The sequence below is a fragment of the Anguilla rostrata genome, chromosome 2 (assembly GCF_018555375.3).
Source record: "Anguilla rostrata isolate EN2019 chromosome 2, ASM1855537v3, whole genome shotgun sequence".
NCBI lineage: Eukaryota > Metazoa > Chordata > Actinopteri > Anguilliformes > Anguillidae > Anguilla > Anguilla rostrata.
In genome coordinates this window covers 18,156,427-18,179,354 of record NC_057934.1, presented here as the reverse complement: position 1 = coordinate 18,179,354, position 22,928 = coordinate 18,156,427, and the positions used below count along the sequence as shown (strand labels likewise).

At 45.0% G+C, this 22,928-nt stretch overlaps 3 protein-coding genes across 4 annotated transcripts in view; 1 reads left to right on the top strand and 2 right to left on the bottom strand.

The window, feature by feature from the left end:
• Nucleotides 1-26: 26 nt before the first annotated feature.
• Nucleotides 27-5,887, bottom strand: twnk (twinkle mtDNA helicase). Its single transcript, XM_064320948.1, has 6 exons — nt 5,751-5,887; nt 3,506-4,873; nt 2,682-2,922; nt 2,080-2,187; nt 1,549-1,690; nt 27-1,198 (listed from the first exon to the last, which is right to left on the bottom strand). Exons 2-6 carry the CDS (start codon nt 4,836-4,838, stop codon nt 794-796), a joined length of 2,229 nt encoding a protein of 742 aa, XP_064177018.1. The 5' UTR covers nt 4,839-4,873; nt 5,751-5,887; the 3' UTR covers nt 27-793.
• A 164-nt stretch (nt 5,888-6,051) lies between these two features.
• Nucleotides 6,052-12,054, top strand: mrpl43 (mitochondrial ribosomal protein L43). The gene is made up of 3 exons (XM_064320949.1): nt 6,052-6,324; nt 6,834-6,940; nt 11,388-12,054. Exons 1-3 carry the CDS (start codon nt 6,194-6,196, stop codon nt 11,603-11,605), a joined length of 456 nt encoding a protein of 151 aa, XP_064177019.1. The 5' UTR covers nt 6,052-6,193; the 3' UTR covers nt 11,606-12,054.
• A 4,094-nt stretch (nt 12,055-16,148) lies between these two features.
• Nucleotides 16,149-22,928, bottom strand: part of sema4gb (sema domain, immunoglobulin domain (Ig), transmembrane domain (TM) and short cytoplasmic domain, (semaphorin) 4Gb) — a 56,295-nt gene continuing 49,515 nt past the window's right edge. The window contains exons 14-16 of one of the 2 annotated variants that reach the window (XR_010328222.1): nt 22,668-22,729; nt 19,485-22,028; nt 16,149-17,801 (exon numbers count right to left, since the gene is read on the bottom strand). Coding sequence is in view for 1 of the 2 variants with exons in the window: in XM_064320947.1 (XP_064177017.1) it covers nt 21,025-22,028; nt 22,668-22,729 (1,066 nt within the window). In the remaining variant the exon portion in view is untranslated. Of the gene's footprint in view, nt 17,802-18,720; nt 22,029-22,667; nt 22,730-22,928 lie in introns of those variants that run through there. The other variant, XM_064320947.1, reaches the window with a different exon arrangement.

The following is a 22,928-nucleotide window of genomic DNA, read 5'->3' as shown; positions in this document are numbered from 1 at the left end:
CAGCCAACGCAAAGAGAAATGGAGACTTCTTCATTTTTACATTTTATTAAGGAAGAAACATCAGAAACCAATCGGTATTTATAAACATTTTATAAAATGGCGTAACAAGAGGGGAAAATCATTTTCAGTGTGAATGAAGTACTAACAGAAAATAGCTTATCATCATTGCTGTCTTGGTGCAGGCTTCCAACACCACATGCTTTTAATGGACGACGTCTACATTCCTTGACCATTTTCCAAAGGCGTTTCAATACTTTTGAGGAGGTTGCCATGGCTTAAATCAGTAATTGATGAACTGTTTGTAAAGTTCTTGTAATTAATGTAATTAGTAATATTGTACAGTACATTAATACAGTTATCAAGAAAAATTGTTCAACACTTGTCAGTCTATTTTGAATTTCATTCTTCAGTAGTCACTCACCACTATTCCCCATTATCTTTTAACTTTTCCTAGACCAAAAAACACTCTTTAGTTGAAAACTACCTAAGTACAATCCTTTCAGTGGGAAAATCTTCATGGTAGATTTACCTTGAAACACATCCCCACAAAGCTGCTCATTCACATTATATAAATGCACACGATTATGTAAGTCCATTACAAGTTACACCATAACTTGGAAGTGCTTGGGTTTTAGCTATTCGTTGTGCATCTTAGATCACATATTCTTAAACGGAACTCTTTCAGTGTGGCAGACCTCCACATGCAGTCAGTACTTCTCCTGTGGTGACACCTAAACCCTGGGTTCTGTCTGCTCCAGCCAGTTAAAAAAGGCACTTCTTCATAAAGCATAGCTTACTTTGTTTTGATCACCTCCTCAAACCCAGTTTGCTGCTTTTTCTCTCCCACCCCCGCCGAACCCTTGGCGGAACCTTCCAGAACACCCTTTGCCCCAACCCTCACCAGCCCCTTCTCCGTTTTGGGGGTCTTTGAGGCCCGGGCGGGCTTCTCCACCTTCTCTGCTTTCTCCACCTTCTCCTCCGTCTCTGTGGCGTCGGGCTTGTCGCCCTTGACCTTGCGAAGCTTGTTCCTGCCCTTCAGGGGGGCGGAGAAGGTGAGGGAGGACTTGTTGAACTCCAAAGGGAAGATGCCCACGTCTCCGTCAAAGCGGTTCTTGGCTATCTGCAAGGACCTCCGGCCGGGGACGGTCACCAGCTTCTTCTCCTGGAGGATGAGCACATTGTCCGCCTCTTGGCTGGCCTGTAGGAAAAACCACCGGCAAATTCCATTTGTCTGACATGTTCCTCTCTCCCCGAGAGCAGTCTGTTCTTCTCAGAGCAACTTATAGTTTTTTTTTCCATCCCAGACGCAATGCGGCAAACTAATTTTGGTGACAGTCAGACAACAAACATTTGCATTTGATTGAGGTTAAGAACAAATGTGATTAAATCCAGGGCATCATCACAACACTTGCCCCAGTGTGTCAAATGAAATTATCAGCCTGATATTGCTCACAGAAAAGTACGACTGTTAGCCACGCGCTTTAGCACATCCCCCATTATAATGAAGGCCCTGGGATTGTGGGCCGGGGGGCCCCCTCAGTGGCTGACCTTGGCCGTGCCGAAGATGGAGGCCGTCTGCAGCTCCTTGTCGTCCTCCTCCTTCCTGGGGTGAATGATCAGGGTCACATGACAGCTGCTGTGTGTGGCGAACTTCCTGAAAGCCCCGATGATTTGGTCTTGGACAGCAAACCTGCAGCCAAGCAGACGTCAAGGACAAGTTACTAATCACAAAGTGCAACAGTTCGTAAAATTACAGACAGATTTGAACCAAAACAATTTTGAGGCTTTTGTATTTTTGCATATACAATATATTCAAGTAGATAAATAATCTCAAATAAATTCTAAGCTATCTCAACCAAAAGGCACTTTCTTCTATTTTCAGCAGTATACTTGCCATTTATAATGTTCTTTATAATAAGGAGATTACCATGTTAAAACAAACAGAACTTTGTAGAGAAACTTCTGGAAATTTCAGATGACTTCATTGCAGCCTTTAAAGTTCACACTCAAGTCCTGACATAGATCTGTTCACGGCTCACAACTTCACATCCACGTTGCTCCATTGTGCAAAGATCTTACTTGTCCACAGAGAGGTTCTCCTGGCCCATCATGAACTGAAGGTTATCAATGACCACATGGCTGATGTCGTACAGATAGACAGCATGGTGCATGGTGTCCAGCACAGTTCTGCAGAGACAGGGGAGGAGTCAGCAAGAGAGGACCAATAAAAACCATAAAAGGCTGCAAATATATACTGACAAAGCATATATAAGACAATGCACAGTATATATAAGGAAATAGCTTGTGTGCTCATTCAAATGATGTGCCACTGCATTTCACATCTCAGAAACCTGTTAGTAAGTCATCTTGTGCCAACCATGCAAGTTTTTTAGAAAAGCATTCACACTTACAGTTCCCAAATACTTTTTTTTAAAGAATTGTGAAAACAAATAAATGACTTGATATTAATTTTAACTACATAAAATCCAAGAACTGCCTTTGGGTGTTTGGTTCAACCACGCAGACACCCAAGTAACATTAAATATTATATCTACAATATTATCACAATATTGCTGCCATGTACTGGCATTGTTATGACAAGATATTCCAGTAACATTGTGAGAACATTTAGCGTTAGCTGCGAAGTTACAGTGCACATAAGCCTTCCTAGAACGAGTTACTTCATGCTTTGCTGTCCGTGGAAGGTCATGAAGTAGAGGGGCAGGTCCTCAAACTTGTCCGCCCAGGCGTCATACTGCTCCAGGTTGTCCTCCAGTCGCTGCATGCAGAACTGGGTCAGCATGATCTTGGCCAGCCGCACGTTGTTGATTTCAAAGCTGCCCCACAGCGTGTTCACCCCCTGAATGCACAGGTCCAGGGCGAACTCGCTGATGAAGGTGGTCTTCCCGCTGCCTGTGGGGCCTGTATACAGAGAAGATACACACAAAAAAAAAGTGGTTACCATGGCAACCACCCACCACTGCACTGAAAGATCAAATCCTAACAGTTCTGTGATAAGCCCATTGTCTGCCTTGCACGGAAAATAACCTTTTTTGCTTTTTAACATTTTTTTAATGTCAATGCAGTATATTCCAACAGCAACATAATACAATGTTTTATAACTTTTCTGTAGTGCAGTTCAACGGCAAAGAAGAATAGTGCTACTAGCACATTTCAGCTTGCACAACTTTTGAGCCAGTTCAGGGCTTATGATAAGCCGGTTAGTATGCCGCCAAGTCCGCTGAAAATTTTAGCAGAACATGAAATGATTCAAAGTGCTGCACCAAAGGACTGATACCAACAGTTTTACAGCACTCTCAGATGTGCTTTGGGTCTGCACTTGTAAAATGCTCAGTAATGAGCTGCACAGGCATTTGTACAAACATCAAATTTACCTCAAATGACAACTGCAAAACACATTGCTGGATTAGTGTGCTTCGGATGAAGCATGGACTAATGAATTAATGGACAGATGGTGCTAGCAGATAAAAGGCGCTAACCGTACCGGTGAAGACCGTGAGCTCTCCCTTGCGGTGGCCCTTCAGGATCTTGTTGAGCTCGGGGAAGCGGCTCCACTTGACCCCGGCCACCAGCTCCTTGTTGGCCAGCTCCCCGTAGACGTCGTCCCTCAGCTGGCGGAAGGAGACGATGGACTTGTGCGCGGCGGGTATGGAGGCCTTGAGGATTCGGGAGAGGCTCCGCCCCCTCTCCAGGGCCTCGCTGGGGCAGGGCTGCAGCTCCCCCGGCCGCACCAGGGAGCAGCGCTTGAGCCCCAGCTTGCGGGAGAAGATCTTGGAGGCCTCCCAGGAGTTGATGTCCCCGCCGAGCCACAGGGTCACCCTCTTGAACTGCTCCAGGTAGGGCAGGAGGACGGGCGGCAGGCAGCTGACCCCGCGGGGCAGCGTCAGGCTGGGGAGCCCCGTGGCCTGGCTGACCGCCAGGGCGTCCAACTCGCGCCCCGTCAGCACCACCTCCGAGTCCTTGCGGCCCACCAGCGGCAGGCCGAACAGGTTGTGGTAGGCCGACGGCTTCGGCAGGGTGGCGTCGGCGTAGGTCACGGCGCCGTCCCCGGCGCACTTGGCGGTCAGGAGCTTGAGCCCCCGCAGGCCGGAGTCCCGCCCGCCGAACCAGGGGAACACCAGGCTCTTGGTGGGCTTGAAGAACCTCACGCCGAACCGCTTGAGCGTGGCGTTGGAGACCTTGTCGATTCCGAACATGGTCCTGACCAGCTGCGCCTCCTCATCCGGAAGGTCGGAGAAGGAGACGGAGGCCGACCAGATCCTCTGCACCTCCCGCAGCTCCATCTCCTTCACCTCCTGCTCCTCCGGGCTCTCCGGGTATCCCAGCAGCACGTCGGGGCTGAGGCATGAGCGACCCTCCTTTCGCATCACCTCCACGCAGTCCTGCAGGTCTTCCCAGCTTCCCTCCACGAGCGTCTCCTTGCACAGGAACTGCCCGGTGGTCTTATCGATGAAAAGCGTGAACCCGTCCCTTCCGGCCGCCTCTGTAGGCTCCAGGAAGAAGCTGGGCGCGTGCAGACAGCTGTAGCCATCGTGGAACGGGATCTCCTTGGACCGCAGGTACTGCTTGATGTCCGTCACCGTGATAGGCGTGACCGGGATGTCCAATGTGGACTTGGCATTCTTTCTGAAGCTCCTGCAAAAGCTGAGGAGCACAGAAGGGTGCAGCGAGCGAAGACACGCAGGGGAAGACTGTGCAGAAGCAGACCAAACTGGGCTGTGTCTCACCAAAAAAACTGAAAAGTGCCTGAAAGACCGCGGCTCCCTGAACGGGAGGAGACAGGACGTCCCCTTCAGAAGTGAGCCGAACCTCCACATGTGTGTTCGCCGCTATCCGTCACCGAACATCTCATCTACGTGCGACATGAAAAGAACACCTTTTATTTTCTATGGGGCATTATTGTCGCAAAAATGAATAAATAAATGTAAATGATGCACAAATAAATGCAACCAATCCACAAATAAATGGAGCTGGGTATTTTTCAGACAATCCCCAATCACAATATACATGCTGTGATTGGTCGGAGTAAATCTGGGCGTTAGGGAAAGGATGTTTTTTTTGTGTGTGTGTGTGTGTGTGTGTGTGTGGATTTCTTTGATAATCGTGCAGGGAGGATTGTCTCAATATCCACAAATAAATGCAGGAGACAGGCAAAGCACAAATGTGAACCAGCTGTATCTATTCGTGTATCAGCTGCATTTATGTGTGCAATAGCTACATTTATTTATGGATTAGCTACATTTATTTGTGGGTCAGCTAAATGTATTTGTTTATTTATTTTTGAGACAATAATACCCCCCATATATTTAAAATAAAGTAATGCATATTTTCATAAAGTTTTCAGCGTTGCTGAACACTGTTAGAGCTGAGCGCCTCAGCAAAAAACAGTTAGATCGTTCAGAAAATGGACTACAAATTCCGTACAATGCCATTGCGATCTTTAGAATTCAACACTGAGCCTAAATCAGACCGTACATATTTTGAGCAAAACAGCAGGCAGTACACCAGGCAGCAAGACAAAAATACAGCTATCTAGCAACCTATAATGACATTTAGCTTGTTAGCTATCTAGCTTGCCAACAACTTCACATAACAGAACCTATTTTTGAACAGAAATGAATAACCAAAACGCACAGAGGATTTAAAACATGGGTGTAGCTAACACTCTACTGTCATTACTTAATCCGAGATACATAAAACAACAGAAGCATGAAAGAACGTTAACCAACCTGTTTCATATTATTTCGCCCTCAGCTTCAGGACGCATTTTATTTTCGCGTGCGCGCCTAGATGGGTAAAGTGCACTTCAAAATAAGTCCGTGAGAAACCTAAAACAGATCGTACATTCTCTGAAGAAAATTAATATCTTAATATATGAACATTATATGATTACAGTAATAATTCAATAAGATCAGTATTTTTAAAATATATAAAACACTTGATCAAATGACTGATTTAAATCGCAATATTGAATGAGAAACTTGTGGTGGTCCAAAGATAACGACGGCCAAATATCAGCCCGGAATTTAATATTTCCGTACTGTTTCTGCACATGTCAGTTCTTGTTCTTGCTTTTAAAACGTCCTCTAAAGAAATAGAGTGATGGGGTTAGTGTGAAGGGTAGCAGATTTATGCTAATATTTGCTAACTAACAGCCTTTTATTATTTAAATATGACGTCTAGGGGTACCCCGAGTCGCTTTCTGCAAAGTGTTCTTCAAAATGGTGTGGGACGATACGTTTGTCAGTTGAAGCGCATCTCTCTTATATTCTCAAAGAAGGCGCAGAGTTCACTGGGAGTCAGGTGAGACTTATACTAGCCAGCTAGCTGGGCTAACCCCATTGTAATAATAATTATAAACGTTGTAGCTATGAGATCGTAGTGAAGGATATTACCAGTGTATTGTTAATTATACAGCTTTTTGTTTGGCTGCTTGGTCAGTTGAGTAGTTCGCTAGGTAGCATGTAAAAAGGCGTGCTGGCTAGCTAGTTGCATTGTAAATTCACGTTTTTTATTTAATTTGCCAACTGATTAGAAAGTTGACCCGAACGATTGTGGCTGGTACGCGGTATTTGTGTCGAGGTGACTTGCAGTTTAGCCCTACTGTTGCAAGATGATAATATAATATGGCTACAGGCCGTAGTTAGCTTATTTGTCAACCTGTCTAGCAGCTAGGTCACCATGTATATTTTTGAGTCTTCTTAATGCTATTTTGCTAATCTGTCCAGCTAGATTGCTACATCAGTGTGTTTCAAAATAACACGCCACGGTCTCGGTCATCTTTGCAATGACAATTTTATTTTTTGTCGCAGGGAATACATTGAAGAGGGTGTAGTGGATTTCGCTAAAAAGAACCCGGGGACGGTGGTCTATGTCTCGCCTCAGTCCTGCAGGATCCCCAAAATAGTCGCAGAATACTGTGAGTACTTTCTTATACTTAAGTGATTGTTTGCAGAATATATCTTTTTTCCAAAAAAAAGTAATTTTGCTGCGATTATTGATTTGCGTTTTTTTCTGCTAGGTGGCGCGCGTCTCAAACATTTTCTGATATGTCTTTTTGATCCAAGTGTTTTTTTTTCTTTTACATAAACGGCGCACATCAGTCATTGTGGTTTTAAAAGTTATTATTACACTACAAGTCCGCAGGCTAATAGTCTAGACTTGTGGGTTGTAAGCACGCTATTACTTTTTGACAGGCAGACCCTGGTCGGCATGCCCCTTTGTGCTTTGTGCTCTCAGTAGTGTGTGCTTTCAGTATTGTTCTTTACCGAATTCTTCGTTTTTTAGGTTGGCGATTTAATATAGATATTTAATGCATCAGTAGCTACAGGAGGTTCCCTGTTTTCACTGGAGATCAGATCTAATTGGGTTCAATTAACCCAACTGTCCCTCATTCGTCACTACATATTTACATGTATAATGACACACCCTGCAGTTAGCTTGACAATCCTGTTTAAAATTGGCATTCACTGTAATTTTCTATTGAAGACACATTATATTACTGATGTAATCCCTGATAAAAAAACAAAACTGTAGCACCCATTCCATTATGCACTTAGTTATGCCAGACTTTGAACAGAACAGTGTCACTGACCTGAAGTGAATTTGTAACCTCACTGGAATAATTTTGGTCTTATTTTTGTATTGATATGTGCATTGTAGGAACCTTATTTAAAGTGAAAGGTGTCCCAGAGACAATTGGGCTGGGTCTGTCCAAACCCCTTGGAGACTATTTCACAAATTACTTGACTGTACAGAATGTAGATGTCAAGGAAAAACAGTCCACCAACCTTCACTCTCTGCGTTTGATAGCTAGGCTATATGGAGAGGAGGTTATAATCTCTGACACCCAGGATCAAGACCGTGTACTTAGTCTGACACAAAGATGGACACAGCAAGAGCTGTTGCATGAAGAAATAATAGAGACATATAGCATTATGTCTGATGCATATGTGTACATGTCACTGAGTTTGGTGGATAATTAATGGATTTTTCACAATCATTGTTCAGTGGCCATCATACTGTGACATTTTTCTTTCTTTGTAGTGGGAGTTTGTAGCATCACATATGGTGGTGTTTTTTCTTTCTTTCTTTTTTTAACTCTCCATCCTGGGATCTTATTTATCATGGAAGTCCAATCTGTTTCTGGATTTTGTGCCAGCTTCTGCTCTTAATTATTTATACGCAACCCATTAACTTACTTGAGTATCAATTGCTAATACTTTTTTATTTGATAATGTATGGAACATACCTACAATAATTTATTGTAAAGGCAAAAGGTATTAGACCACCTATGGTTTTTTTAAAAACCTTTCAGTAGAAGAATAATTCAGTTAATTTACGTGTATTTATTGAAGTTAAATTTATTTAGACTGAAATCTTATCTACCTTAAATTTTTTAATGCCACAGGTAGCCTAATACCACTGGCCTGTAGTGTACGTAAAATAGGCACTAATGTTACAAGAAATATGACAAGGAAGAAGGAGTTAGGCTTAGATGTGTGGGGCTAAGTAAACATTGTGGCAAGAGGGTTATTCCCAGTGATAACTTGCAAATGAACTTAAGATTTCCTGGTACAGTGTTCAGCACACACTCAGAAGGGTGCGGCTGATGGGTAGGAATGAGAGACCAGGAAAAGACGAGGAAGAGGAAGGATAACATCAGAGGTAGAAGACAAATACCTTGTGGTGTGTAATAATAGAAACCATCATAAAACTGCACCATCTTTTGCTAGACAACACATGATATTTGTCTACTGCCTCTTGATCTTCCTGGTCTTCTCCTTTTAACATTACTGCCCATAAGCTGGACCCTTCTGTGGGTGTAGTGAACTCTGCACCAGGAAAACTTAAGCTTCTTTGCAATTTCTCACTGGGAATGACCTTCTTGCCACAATGTTTACTTGGCCCAACACATCTAAGCCCAACTCCTTTTTCTTTATTGCCTATTTTACTTGCACAACAGGCTACCAGTGTTTTCTTTTTTTTTTTTTTTTTTTAACATAAGGTAGATAGGATTTCACTCAATTTAATTACCTCTCCACCTCCCTCCCACCCCTCTACCTCCCACTTTGCAAAATGATTGGATAGACTTTCAATAGTTTGTTTAATTGTAATTAAAGCCAAATGAAGCTATTTCAAGGAAAGTCATGTCTAAGATTTTGCTTTTAACTAAAACTTAGGTAGAAATAGAACAAAAAAAGTTTATGCTTTTTTTTGTTATTCAATAAATGGGCATTTAATAAATTAATTATTTTCTACCTAAAGTTATTTTTTTTAAAACACATGTGGCCTAATACTTTTGGCCTGTACTGTATATATAGGGCTGGTACACCAAGAAGTGGTCACGGTGATGCAAATTTGAAAGTCATGTTATGCGTCGCATTTGGTGTCAAATGGAAGGTAAGTGTATATTCTCAGAATAGGAAGTCAGTGCAATTTACAAGCACTTTCATATGTGAAATGATGGTTGAACATACATCTTTCATCATCGTATCATCTTTCTCTGTAAAGTGTAGACCCAGTAGAATTCATAAAAGTATCAAAGTCACTTTTTTTTTTAGAAATCATTTAGCCAAATGCACTCTTTTAAAAAGTCATTAATTTAATGTCATACTGTTACGATATTTGTTGTGGAGGAAGGGTGATAAATGAATTATTTGAATTAATTAATGAACAATTAATACTTGAAAGGATTGACATTAATGACTGCAATGTCATGACAGAATGATATTTTAATATGTTCATATGCAAAGCAAGTTTGGCATTGTGACAACATGGTTGTAGTTTTGTTACTGTTATCATTTTTGTTAATTAATAGTCTAAATGTACAATTAAGACTCGTCATTCTATTACTAGGAAGAATTGATAGTAATGACAGAAATATAATGATAAATTGGGACAATGTTGAATTTCATCCATCTTAGAAGTGTCCCCCAGGTGTTTCGAGAAAATGATGTATAGACAAATATAGGTTTTAATGTGGGTTTATGCATACCATTTATTCTCTATTCTGGAGCACACCAAAATGCATCAGAAATCATGAATTAAAACATTTATTTGACATTTTCCTTAATCTTGCATGCTTCTTCAGCTCAGTTTCCACCATTCTGGGGGCTCCTAAACACCTTATTTTAACAGTGTGGACTTTCAGTGAGGTGAAACAAAGCAAGCAAAAGGTACTTGATTCTGAATAGCTGGCCATCATGTGGTAAAAATGGTAAATGGACTGCATTTATATAGCGCTTTTATCCAAAGCGCTTTACAATTGATGCCTCTCATTTGCCAGAGCAGTTAGGGGTTAGGTGTCTTGCTCAAGGACACTTTGACACGCCCAGAGCGGGGTGTGAACCTGCAACCCTCCGACTGCCAGACAATCGGTCTTACCTCCTGAGCTATGTCGCCCCCATCTGCAACACATTTTTGTGTTTTAATTTAGATTTTTGTCTGGGCTGATTTTTTCAGTGAACATCTGTCCTGGCTGTATTCACCCCTTTCCAGTTTCCCACAATGCATTGTGTTTGGTTTATCTACGAAACTCTGGATTGAGCTCATTGCGTAATTGCAGGGTTCCCAGGACGATGGACGATAGGGGAGAAAAGGGCTGAGATTTTACCTTTTGTCCTTCTTCACCTGATCCCTCTATTTATCCGTGTTTTTGTTTTTCTTTTTTGCCTCTGTGAGAAGAGGGATCAGATTGTTGCGTTCAGCTCACGTACGCAGCTTCGGGAACTTGTCCCAGGTTTGCTCCAGTTTCGCGGGGGTTATTCGCACGCTCTCGCCGAAACCTCCCCAGCTGCGTCATTTGCCTGCTCGCACGGCGACGTCTTCCAGAGCGCTTGACGGCCTCGATATCTAATTCTGTCCTACCGGTAGAGCTGGGGAGGATTACCACCCGATCACTTAATACCAAGCTGCATAACGACAGCAGCTTTGTTTACGCTGTGAGATTCTGAGTCGCTTCTGTTTGCTTGTGAATGGATCAGCGTGTAATGACAAACGGCTCAAGTTTTACGCACTTTCAGCAGGACCAAGCAGCCGGGATATCCGTAGATCCCTTTAAAATGCACCTCCAGTGTGTTTGCGCTCCAGTGTAAAATTAGCTTCAACTCATTTTAGGTGCATTTATGTAAATGTAATTTCATTTATTTTAAAAGAAAGACGAGACTTTGTAAAGAGAGCATTGTGTGTGCATTCAAAAATATCCTTTGGTCAGGGTGCCTGTGCGTGCGTGTATGTGTTCTGTGTGCTGTGCTTGTCCATGTGCGTGTATGTAGCGTGTGTGTGCATGTATTTTTGTCTGCTCGTGTGTGCGCACGCGTGTGTGTGCGTGTGTGCGCTTACATTGCGTGCGATTGTCCCCGCAGTGAACGGAAACGTGAGGGAGGAGATGGTCACGGCGAAGCCGTCGCGGGAGGTGGCCGCGCTGGTGCAGAAGCTGTCGGAGCAGTCGGGCCTGGACATCATCCGCATCCGCAAGCCCTTCCACACCAGCAGCCCCAGCGTCCAGGGCCAGTGGCACCCCTTCACCAACCGGCCTCCCTCCATCGGCCCAATTAAGCCACAGGACTCCCAGGCCCAGTGAACGGGACGGCAGGGGTCCGCAGCCCCCCCCTGCTGGCAGCGACCTCGGCCACAAATGCACCACCGTCGCCCTCCAGTAGGGGGCGATGGAGGGACAGTGCCCCCATCCAACCAGTGCTGCAGCACGACTGAAGGAGAGGCAAGAGTTTGGCTCTGACTGAGGAAGGCCACACTACTCAGTTCTCTATTATCAAGGACTGAACAGATGCATCCCGTCTATGAAATGGCAACTCGAGAAGCGTTTTCAGCACTGTTGCAATGTGTTACAGCAAATGAGATCAAGTTATCTCACCTTATGACAGTGTGACAGGCTTGCTGATGGAATAATTTCATATTGGCCTGGGGGAGATGAGATTGTCCAATCCAGTAGGCTGCAGGCTCCATTTTGGAACCTGTACCTGTTTGTGTTCTGTGTAATAAAGTGGCTGCTGTTTTTTGATTGACAAACAACTCCTTTATTGTGTCTGTGAATGAGTGTTTTTAGTTGAATGCTGTGAGCTCCTTTGTTATGTCTGTGAATGAGTGTTGTTTTAAGCTGGGTGCTGTGAACTCCCTTGTGCGTGTGAATGAGTGTTTTTAGCTGATTGCTATGTCCTGCTCTCACCTCAGTAAAGCCGATCTTCCCGGCACGCTAGATTTGCACCAACAGGAAGTACGCTCGTCTCAGGTGTGCATCCATTACTGAAACTGAGCCTCACGCAGTTTAATGCTGCTTGGTGTCGTATTTCTGGTGGATTAGATTTTCTTCAAGACTGAAGGGCTCAGAGCATTAGCATTTGCCAAGCACTCTTATCCGGCATCACTTTAGCCTACCTCCGGGTACTCTCACAATGCGGTAACACACGCTATACTTCTAGATGCCAGGTTCTCTACCGGACTGTACCTTGCCAGGCAATTTGATGGTGCTATCCCCATCTGGACTTCACACTGGCAGTCACCAGGGCCTGTATCATAAGGCGTCCCAAAGCAGGAGTGCTGATCTTGGATCAGCTTTGCCTTTTAGCTCATAATGCAGAAGGCCGGGATACGGGCAAGGTAAACCTGACCCTACGTCAGTACTCTGAACGCTAATCTGAGATGCTGCATCAACAGCGGCCCGGGTGTGGAGAGAACATTACGAGCTGCTCACTCTGTACACAGCCTTCAGAGCTCAGGCGAAAGCACACAAGACGCTGTGGCTAAACCACTTTAAACCAGACCTGAAATCCTCTTTGTTGTTTGTTGATCATTTTACGAGCGCCCGTCTGACAGGTTTTTGTTGTTCTCAATGGCCAGCCAAGGTGAGCATGCTTTCCAGAGAGGAATTCTGATGTTATTCAAAGGATGGGGTGAATGTGCGTCTCTTTCATTAGTTATTAGTTAGTGTCGAAGTTATAAATCACCTTGTGGCAGAAAGTATACTGTGTTAGCGCATTTTGATTCCTGCTGAGCTGACCGGTGCTGGCTAATGAAATCCAGCACAGGCTCTGGCAGTGCCTGATGAAGGCTTGTCTTGCTTGTCATCTTAAAAAAAAAAAAAAAAAAAAATGACTGCAAATCTGGACATGTTGAGGGGAAAAAAAAAAAAATCTAAATGAGGATCTCTGTTGCTAAGCAACCGCTGTGTGCGCCAGTGCTGCCCTCTCCAAGCTCCTAGCTAGGGGACGCGGCTGATCTCTGAGACTTCGCCCTTCGTCAGAATATCGAGTCGCATAACGAAGTTATAATAACGACGTCTTAATTAGTCGCTAATACCAAGGGGGCTGCGGTGCTCCGGAAGATCTCGGCGCTCCGGTCGCAAGCGACGCTGCGCCGGAGCCAAAACCGGAGCACCGCGGGCTGGCGGAACAATCTGGAACGGAGTCCCGACAGCTGAAGCCCCAGCTGGGCCATAGGCAGGTTCTGTCAGTGAAACCTGGGCGTAAATCCCACACCCTGGGCATCGGCTTTTGGGACTTTGGAGTCTTCAAGTCAAATTGGGCTTTCGTGCCCGTATTCCCAAGTCCTCTCAACGAAAATGAGTATTCCATTTCTCCACCTGCAGTGATCTAATCTAGCCCAGTTTATCACAGCTGATCCTGAAGTTAATCACAATCACAAGGGTCGGTCTGTACCATATGCTCTTTCTTAAAAGTCATTTAAATACATTTTCATAATCTTGTTATTTTTGCGCAGAAGTAGGGTTCTCAATGGAAAGGTCCCCAAACTTTGAAGAATGTCAACTGTCGTTTTATTTTTTGTTTTTATGACAGCACACTGTGGTAAACTGATAAATGTCAGCACTAAATAGCACTAAACATTTTTGTCACAAATGTTGACGTGCTGCAAGTATACGTGTCAGACACGCTGTCATGGCTCACCAAGGTTTGTTAAGGTGACTTATCCCCTCCTCCTCCATTTTAAAGAACTTTGTCCTTGAAATGATTTGAAAGGTTTGCCATTCCTTAAATAATTCACTAATATAACTTCAGTAGATTCACCAGATGGAAAACATGACCTTAAATTTAGAGACTACTGACCGGTGTGAAAAGGAAACGGGCAGCAAATAAATCATGCATACTCCCTCAAGAGCTAATGAATGTATGACACATCTGCCAAACATAGTGAAGCTTTGCCAAAAAAACACACTGCACACACTGATGCCACGTTTGAGTTTATGTGTATTTTGCAAAATGTTACAGCTATCAGAAAAAATGTCACAGTAGCCCTCTAGAGATTTCTTTTAAATCCATGTTGACAGTCTTTCCCTCCAAAGTGCATCACCCCATTCCACAAAATTGTTTTTTTTTTCTTTTTTAGAAAACGTTGAAAGGAACCGTCTTAATTATGAAAATAGAAGTTTGATCAGTTCTTGCAGAACAACACTGTTGAAGGCATTTACAAAACTTAATTTTTATACGTGCTCCAAACATCTTACCAAAAACCTGCAGCCATGGAAAAATAATGCTGCCAAAATGTCATCCTTACAAAGTTGAGGTCCCCAGTCCAATGTTTTTTTGTTTGTTTGTTTGTTTTATTTGATTTGACCTATTCACAGTTTTTTTCCTAATATGGCATGCAAATGTGTAACGGGAAACTGGGGAAGGAGGAATCCATAAAGACTGAAAATAAAAACGGGTTTGATGTCAAGAGAAATAAAGTGGATTAGAGCCTTTTTTTAGGGCCTGCAAAAAGTATCCAAGAGGCTTTGCCAGATGGAAGCCAGTCCCCCTGAAAAGGAGTTTTATAAGGAGTCAATGGAACAGGAAATACTTCGGCTCAGTGAGTATTCCTTTTGTCCCTCCACCTGACCCGTCTACTGAACCTGGCCACTCCTCTCCCAGGCACTGCTCCAAGCTCCGCCCCTCAAAGGTAGGGTAACGCTTTGACGCCCACACTGCCGGTAAGCTGTCATTACCATGCTGAGTGCTTTGTGATGAAGGTAAGCTGGAAGGGGACACCGTCAACAGTGCAGAGCCACGCAGCAACAGGAAACAAAACACTCCATTTCCCAGTGTTCTTATCTGCAATGGCCAGGACAGGATCCGAACGTGAGAGCCAGAAAGCATCTGCAGAACACTCTCCTCACAGTCTTATCCAGTGTAACTGTGTGAATAATGTGGCTTTTAATGAATGGATATTAAAATATATACGCTATTAGGCTATGAAATAAATTAGTAAAACTGGCACAGAACACAATACATTTCCTGCTGTTATTATTACTATAGTTTGGAATGGCGATCTATGATACAACCACTAATCAAAATACATAGGACCTACAGTATTGAAAGCCAGTGCAGGCATGAGCTGAAAGGTTTTTCACGGTAAAAAAAAATACAAGTAGAACACTCTCTTTTCACTGGTCTTGAATATACATACACTTACATAAGAACAAGTATTTCAGTTTGTACAGTGGTACTGCTGTAATATTTACACTGATATGAGTTCAAACCTTACAACAGCATCCCATAGAACAGGCCAAATATGCAATGGGAGCAGTACGCAAACTTTAAAACAGGCTTCAGAAACTTTTTAAAAGAAACTAACTAGGACACCACTGCCTACTCCCTCCCCAGCTACAGTATGTTTGGGGGAGCTGGATCCAACAGACGGAATCTCTGGGATTTAATGTCATCAAGGTTACCTCTTCTGCAGATGCCAGAGGAGTGAAGAAAAAGCAATGCTGGAATGGAATTTGAATTCTTCGCTGAATAAATAGTGTCTCGTAACCTACCCAGGAATCAATCAACATCCAATAAGCTCCATGCAATATAGAATTTGAGAGTGGTTGTTTTCAGAAAATTTACTCTTGGGAGGAATGGAGGGGGGCAGTGGGGGCTGGGGGTGTTAGAAAATTTGGGGGGGTCACATAATTTGCAAATCCTCCTCCCCACCAATAACTGCTCTGTCTCTTGAGTAATACTGGGCTAATGGCACATGTGCCCCCCCCCCCCACCCCCCATCCCTGCTGCACCCCCTGACTGGGACTATATATAGAATGTGTATCTGGCTTGCCTGTAGAAACCTGTGCAGGACATTCTGTTAAGTAGGTCCTTATGGAACAGAGAATAAGAGCCAGCCCCATCTGAGAAAATATGGTAATTTATGTGAAAATACAGGAAATATATCTTTAATTTAGATTGGAAATATGTAAATAACATTTCTACTTCAGTTAATGCAATTCTGTGCATGTACAGTACTGCAGACCGTACCATCATTTTAATTTCCTTTTCTTAATCAGTTCATAATCAGTACAGCAAGTTAGCACATACTCCTTTTTAAAAAATGAATATTTTGAGTAGATTAATAATTATATAATTTTTACTTAAAAATACCAAAAGCATCATAAATTAAGCAGACCTATAGAAAGGAATCATGGTGTAGGCTACAATGGAAAGCATTGCCCTACACATCACCGTGTCAGGTCGATGGAATGGCTTCTTTTAAAGAAATGTACACATTGAGAGGGCACCTTCTGTGCCGTGAAATTCATATTCATTAAAAAGAGTTGGTTTCAGTTTTACCCAACCCAACAACACCACCTCCCACCCAAAACAAAGAAAAAAAAGAAAAATAACATGAAAACGTAAAACATGGATATTGTACAAACTGAACAAAAAGTATCCACAAAATATAAACCGTAAACCTCAAACAGCTGGTGCATATCCTGTATCACAAATACAAATGCAACCACCACATGATCATGAGCAAAGGGTCCCTTGTGTTCTTTTCTGGTAAAAAAAATAATAAAAACAAGTGAAGATGTAACTATTATTAACCATTATATCAAATTGGCACATTAGGAAGTCTCAGGCACATAGGGCACCATGGGTGGTGTCCAACACTCAACACCTCCCTTTTAGTTTTTCTTTCCTTTTGATTTTCCTCACACAAACACCCTAGTCCACAATTAATAAACAGTGCTATTTGTTTCTGGATGTTCTCTAACGAAATCAACATCTTTTCCCTTTTCAGTGTTTTGATACCTGGTCGTGTGTTCGCTTGGTACAAACACTGTCGGACGAACATCGTGACTCAGCTCATAAAGTACAGCGTGGTTTACAAAAACAAGACAGGCCACCCACAACGGTCTGCTTTGAATAATGTGAAACACAAAGCAACACCTATAATCCTAATCTACAAAACAGTGCAACGTAAATGAGAAATGCTCATACTGTGTTCCCACTGAACCATCCACAGTAAACGCTTAGTGCAATATCTGTAAGATTTAAGCCAGCGGTCCACTGGGGACATTGGCAATCACTGTCTTCAAATAGGTATTGTGGGATTCAAATTATTGCAAAGCAAGACTGATACAAAACGACAGCTTTCTAATATTTTATTTTTCTTTGTGTGTGTGTCTGTCTGTCTGTCAGTGTGTGTGTTTCTGCATGGTTCTGCCAGAGTGCATATGTGTGTGCGTTAATTGTGTGAAAACCGCCAACCGCCCAGGTAGTAAGCATGTCACACAACCTCAGGGATTTCCTGTGAGATGGACACCAGTTCCCTTTCGAGCTCAACAGTGCCTCGTTGTCCTGTGGTTCACAGGTGGGGTGAGATGCAGGGAGACAGCACAGAGAGATTTGTTTGATCTTGTTGAAGCTTCCTTAAAACTGTCCACCACAATTCCAACTGTCCACACCTCCTCCTTTTCCATGGGAAACGGCCTGTGACAGGTTTAATCCTAGGAGGTAAAATAGCCCACTCCAGGCCCAGCCAGTGTGTAAATTCCTTCATATCTAAGGAAAGAGAAAAAACACACATTATTCATAACAACCTTTCTGTGGACCAATCAGGAATAAATAACATATACAGAACCAGGCACCTCCTGTCACCTCGTTAAAAATATTTTACACCCTTGTCTATGCTGTTTAGATGTTTACACTAAAACTATCTGTTAGTTTCTTCTCCAATAATTCCACATATGAAAAACAAAGAAAAGAGTAGTTTGCCTGCATGTTTTATAAAACTATTCTCAGTGCATGAGAAACACATGTACTAAAGTGTACATTCACGGCTGTAAGTGTCCATAAATGCTTGTTTTTTACCTCAGTATTTTTCAAAAATGGGAAACGAAGCTAGCATTCATCAAAGCTAGGCTATGCTGATATCCCAGCTCATTCGCTGCTCCTGAACCATTCTGGCAGCTTTGGAGAGCACCATTATTTTCCATTATTTCTCATTCAGGTGCACAGGAGTGAGGAGAGAACGCCGTGTGCCAGCGCGGCCGGACCTGTCGCGGCACGCCGGAGTCAGTCGTGCGGCCTGCGGACGTGCGTACGCGGTGTACCGCTACCGCTGTTTACCCACGTCAGCGAGCGCGGGCTGGGGTGCTTATCTACGGATCACAGGGAAGGTCAGGGACCCTCTGAAGGCTAGGTCTAATTGATTAGAGGGGCTGTCACGGTCACACCATTTCCCAAGGGGGGGGGGGGGGGACAAGAGTGGCAGAGAGAGCTGAAAGCCAACAGACTTGTGGTACAGTAGAGTGGGGAGGGGAGGAGGAGAGGGGAGCACAAAGAGGGCAGAGGAGGAGATGGAAGGACAGGGGAGGTAGAGGAGGAGATGAAAGGAGAGGTAAGGGGAAGGAGAACAAGGGGAGAGGAAGTGATGGAAGGACAGGGGAGGTAGTGGAGGAGAGGGGAGGGAAGGAGAATATGGGGAGAGGAGGAGATGGAAGGAGAGGGGAGGGAGAGGAAGCTGGAGCCTGACAGATGTGCAATAGAGCAGGGAGGAGAGGGGAGGAGGAAAGGAAAGAGCATGAAAGTGAAGGAAAAGAGGAGAGAGAGAAAGAGAGAGAGAGAGGAGCTCCTGTTTGCAGCGGCCCTGTCAGTTACACGCGGCATCTCCCTCAACTGAGCTGCGGCCCCCGACCGAGTCGATCCAGGCTGCCGCTTTTCTCCCCGTCACAGAAAAAGAGAGAATCGAGAGGCGGGAAACATTACCGCCAGCCGAGACGCACCGTGACAAACACGCTCGCCGGGCACCCGGCGGCGCCGGGCGGGACGGCGTAACAAATCGCTCCACCGTTACCGCAGGGCGCCGTCTCGTGAGGCTCTGACTGACAGGCTCTTTACGCCGCCTTCACGGAGCACGCGGAAGCTTCCGCGTAATTCATCAGCGAACCGCCCGCAGCGTCAACGCTGCCGCAACGTTGCAGAAACGCTGGAACAACTTCGCGCATGCGGCGAGGGCACACTTCCGTGTGTCAGGACATTTGCATTGCAAATCTTATACGGTTTGTGTCACAGAGTGATATACCATATCAAAATGACATATTTAAATGATCACGTTTTATTGAATGATACAATGTAACAAAATCTTTTAGAAAAATGTTTACATCATTAACAGTGTTGGTTTGAACAGGTGATGGACAACACAACATCTCGCACAAGCACGCATGCAGTTCAACTGTTGCTTACCTCTGGTACCCCTTGCGTTTGAAATTGGGCCCCGCTATCTGGCGCCCCCTATGTTCTGGTGCAGTTCACGCGGGGGGCTGTGAAAGCGGTCCGGTTAGTGACAGGGATAAGGGGTTTACTAATACTGGTCGCCATGAAGCTCAAACAGTATAGTGATCCATATTGTCAGTCCAGGATGGTAGGGGAGGAAGGGATTGGCGTGTAATGACTGAAGTGCTTGCAGGATCATTGACGCTTCCGAGCCTGAGCCTAATTTCCTGTGGTCATGTGGAAAGGACTCTGCGTAGGAAACAGAGTGTGGTCTCGTGCCTCAGCCACAATAAACAGGACTCTGTGATCTTCTGGGACTGTTATGTAACCACCCCCCTCCCCCCTCCCTTCTCCCCTCTCCCTCCCTCCCCCACGTGCCTCTGAAGGGGGGTGATATTTCCCAGCACTCCCATGATGCCCATGTCTCTGTGGCAACCAGGTCCAGACGTGCCTTCTCCCCTCCCCCCCCCCCAACACACACACACACCCTGCCCCTCCCCCGCCTTCTCACTAGTCCAAAGAGAGGCAGAGGTCAGCCTCCCAGGAAGACATGTTGAAACAAAAAAAAGTGCATCCCAACAATTAATACTGGCATCCATGCCAACTGGCATCACATTTGCTTCATATAAAATACGATTTAAAAGATTTACATGTCCAATCTTCCTTTTCGGCTTCTACACAAGCATTCACATTAGCAAAGCGGCAGCGTAATTCACTGGCTGGCTGACTGCTGCTGATTTTTCTTTTTCATCACTGTCAATATTTACATATTTTACAATGAGAACAAAAGCAAGCAAAATCAAGCTGGGGCATGGGTTGTATTGGTTGTATTATTCCATCATGAGAAGATCATCCTTCTTCCCAAAGGTGTCACTCCGGCCATCAGTGTACATATGTAGCAAGACACTGTCCTGTCTCAGCCCTGCCCCCTTCCCTCCACAAATGGAAGGGGTGGGTTGTAGTTTGTAACATAGGTCATTGCCAGCTCACCGCCCCTGTGTATGTCTTCAACAATTCTCTCGTCCTCATCAACATTGTCTACTGATCCAGCTATTCTAGTCAGACCCTGCCTCTTTACCAAATTATCCACAGAGGGTCAACAGTGCATACTAGTTTCCTGAGGTAGATGTCTTTTTTGTGGGAAATATCCAGACCTAGAAAATGGTGATTACACTTGTTGAGTGTCTCCCTCAAAGAACCTTTAGTACCTCCATTTCACCATTACATGGTGAGAAGGTATGTGCCAAAGGTAGGTGATAGCCACAGATCTTGAACAACAACAAAAAATTCTCTCTCAAAGAGTCTTGAGTCAGAACTTCCTGACCAGGTAATATATTTCTTCCCCAGGGAAACTGAACTCACACTTTCTATAAAACTGAAAATGTGACGTGGGGTTGCTGCTGCACCTGTTGAGTTTGATGTTGGGAAAACCGCAGAGGGGTGTAAAGACGGATAAACAGGCCCTCAGGCACTTGGGCAAGCAGTGAGACCTTCCCACCACAGGGTGGAGCTACACAGAGCTCTCGTCCGGCTTGGTCACCAGCTGGTTGTGCTTCCGCTTCTCCAGGATCTTGTTGAGCTCCTCTGTGAACGAGTGGTAGAGCGGTGAGGTGGTCTCCGCGTCGGCCTGCCGCAGGAGCACGTAGCTGTTCCCGTTCATCTTGCGCAGGACGCTGGGCAGGGTGGCCGAAAGCCCGTTGACGTACTCGGAGGTGGGCAGGGGAGGGGGCTGTGGGAGCGGGGGCGCTGGCGTGGGCGGGGAGGAGTCCTTGTTGGGCGACGCCTGGCCCTCGCCCGGCACTATCTGCAGGAGCCCGTCGGGGGTGTCCCCACCGTCGCCGCTGCCCCTGGCGCCCGGACCCTCCCTCTTTCCGTTGCAGTGGCTGGAGACGGTCTTGAGCTCCATGTGGGAGCTCCTCTTCCTGTCGAGCCGGAGGCCCTGCAGGGAGTACTTTCTGCCTCGCCTCCGTCCCTGCACGCAGAAGGCCACGTAGAGCAGGACCACCGACAGCACCACACAGAGCCCGCCCAGAATCACCACTAGGGAGATGTACATGACCTCCATGTTCCTGTAGGTCTGGAACTCCGGGCCAGCAGGCAAGGGGGCAGGGGGAGAGGGTGGAGAGGGAAGGGGCTGTTCGGTAGGGTTGCTGGTGGGGGGAAGGGGCGTGGGTGAGGAAGGGCGGCTCATCTTCATAGTAGTGGTGGTACGTTTAGCGCCCGAAGGCGGGGTCGGGGGAGGCGAGTCGGGCCGGACCGTGATGGTGTAGCTGGCCGCTAGCACCTGGACCTGGTTCTCCACAGCGAAGCAGCGGTAGTGGCCACTCTGCTCGACGCGGGCCCCAATAATGAGCAGGCCATCGTTGCCGACGCGATACCCCGAGTTGAGCCCATAACCCTGCAGCTCTCTGCCGTCCAATGTCCACTGTGGGGAGGCCAGGTTGGACTGGAGTTCACATTGCAGGAGCACATCATCCCCCTCCATCACTGAGCGCGTGCGGTGGACTACTGCATCTGAGGACGGGAGGGGGAGGGGGAGGGGCCTGTCAATACATCTTTAAACAACATCCAACACCCTCTGCAACCTACCTCAGCCCCCTCCAAACTAACACCAGCTACACCCTCCACAACCTACTTCAGCCCCCTACCTAACTAACACCAACTACACCCTACACAACTTACCTCAGTCATCTCCCTAACACCGAGCTACACCCTCCCAACTGTCCACAGCTCCCCCCACAAATTACACAGCAAACACCCCATACACTATACACTGAAAGAGTGACATGTCACATTATAAACTGAATCTCCCTCACTCACAAACGATTGAAATCCTTTTTTTAAGTATAGCTCTTTCCTTTTTATTATATATGAGTTATAAAAGTGAATTATTCACAACTGACATAAATGCCTGCATAAGCATAAAGCTATTACCTGCAATTCAGATACAAAACAACGCAAAAAAGTTTCAAGTTTCAAGACCTCATATGAGAAGGGGGCTGTGATTATTTTAAGCTGGCTAGCTAATACCTTTTTAAGGTAGTTTGTGCATGAATAGGTATTCAGAGGTTCTATGGTAATGACAGTGGATTTATGGGAAATGCTCCTGGCACTGTAGTGTCAAGAGGAAGAGAAACAGCAGGCACTCCGTACCTTCTCCTGTGTCAGACTCGCACCCTCTGTTTCCATTAACAATGTCCTGGGTAAGACTGGATCTGTGGGAGAAGAAGCACATAATATCTGTATCCAAATCTGCCCCTCTTCAATATACACACAAAACACACACGTATGCTCACACATTCACTTAACCAAAGATTATATACCACGGCATTATGGTAGTACACTGCATACACATATATGAAGAACAGCAGATTGTATAGCAAAAATTTAGTAAGATTCCTATTTGCACATAAA

Bases quoted from the DNA above. Each gene is read 5' to 3' on its own strand.
- twnk (XM_064320948.1), bottom strand. From the start codon at position 4,838: ATGTGGAGGTTCGGCTCACTTCTGAAGGGGACGTCCTGTCTCCTCCCG. The intron at 2,923-3,505 runs GTACGGTTAGCG...CTCTGTATACAG, and splicing joins AGAGCTCACGGTCTTCACCG to GCCCCACAGGCAGCGGGAAG. The intron at 2,188-2,681 runs GTAACTCGTTCT...CTGTCTCTGCAG, and splicing joins CACGGACAGCAAAGCATGAA to AACTGTGCTGGACACCATGC.
- mrpl43 (XM_064320949.1), top strand. From the start codon at position 6,194: ATGACGTCTAGGGGTACCCCGAGTCGCTTTCTGCAAAGTGTTCTTCAA. The intron at 6,325-6,833 runs GTGAGACTTATA...TTTTTGTCGCAG, and splicing joins CAGAGTTCACTGGGAGTCAG to GGAATACATTGAAGAGGGTG. The intron at 6,941-11,387 runs GTGAGTACTTTC...TTGTCCCCGCAG, and splicing joins CAAAATAGTCGCAGAATACT to TGAACGGAAACGTGAGGGAG.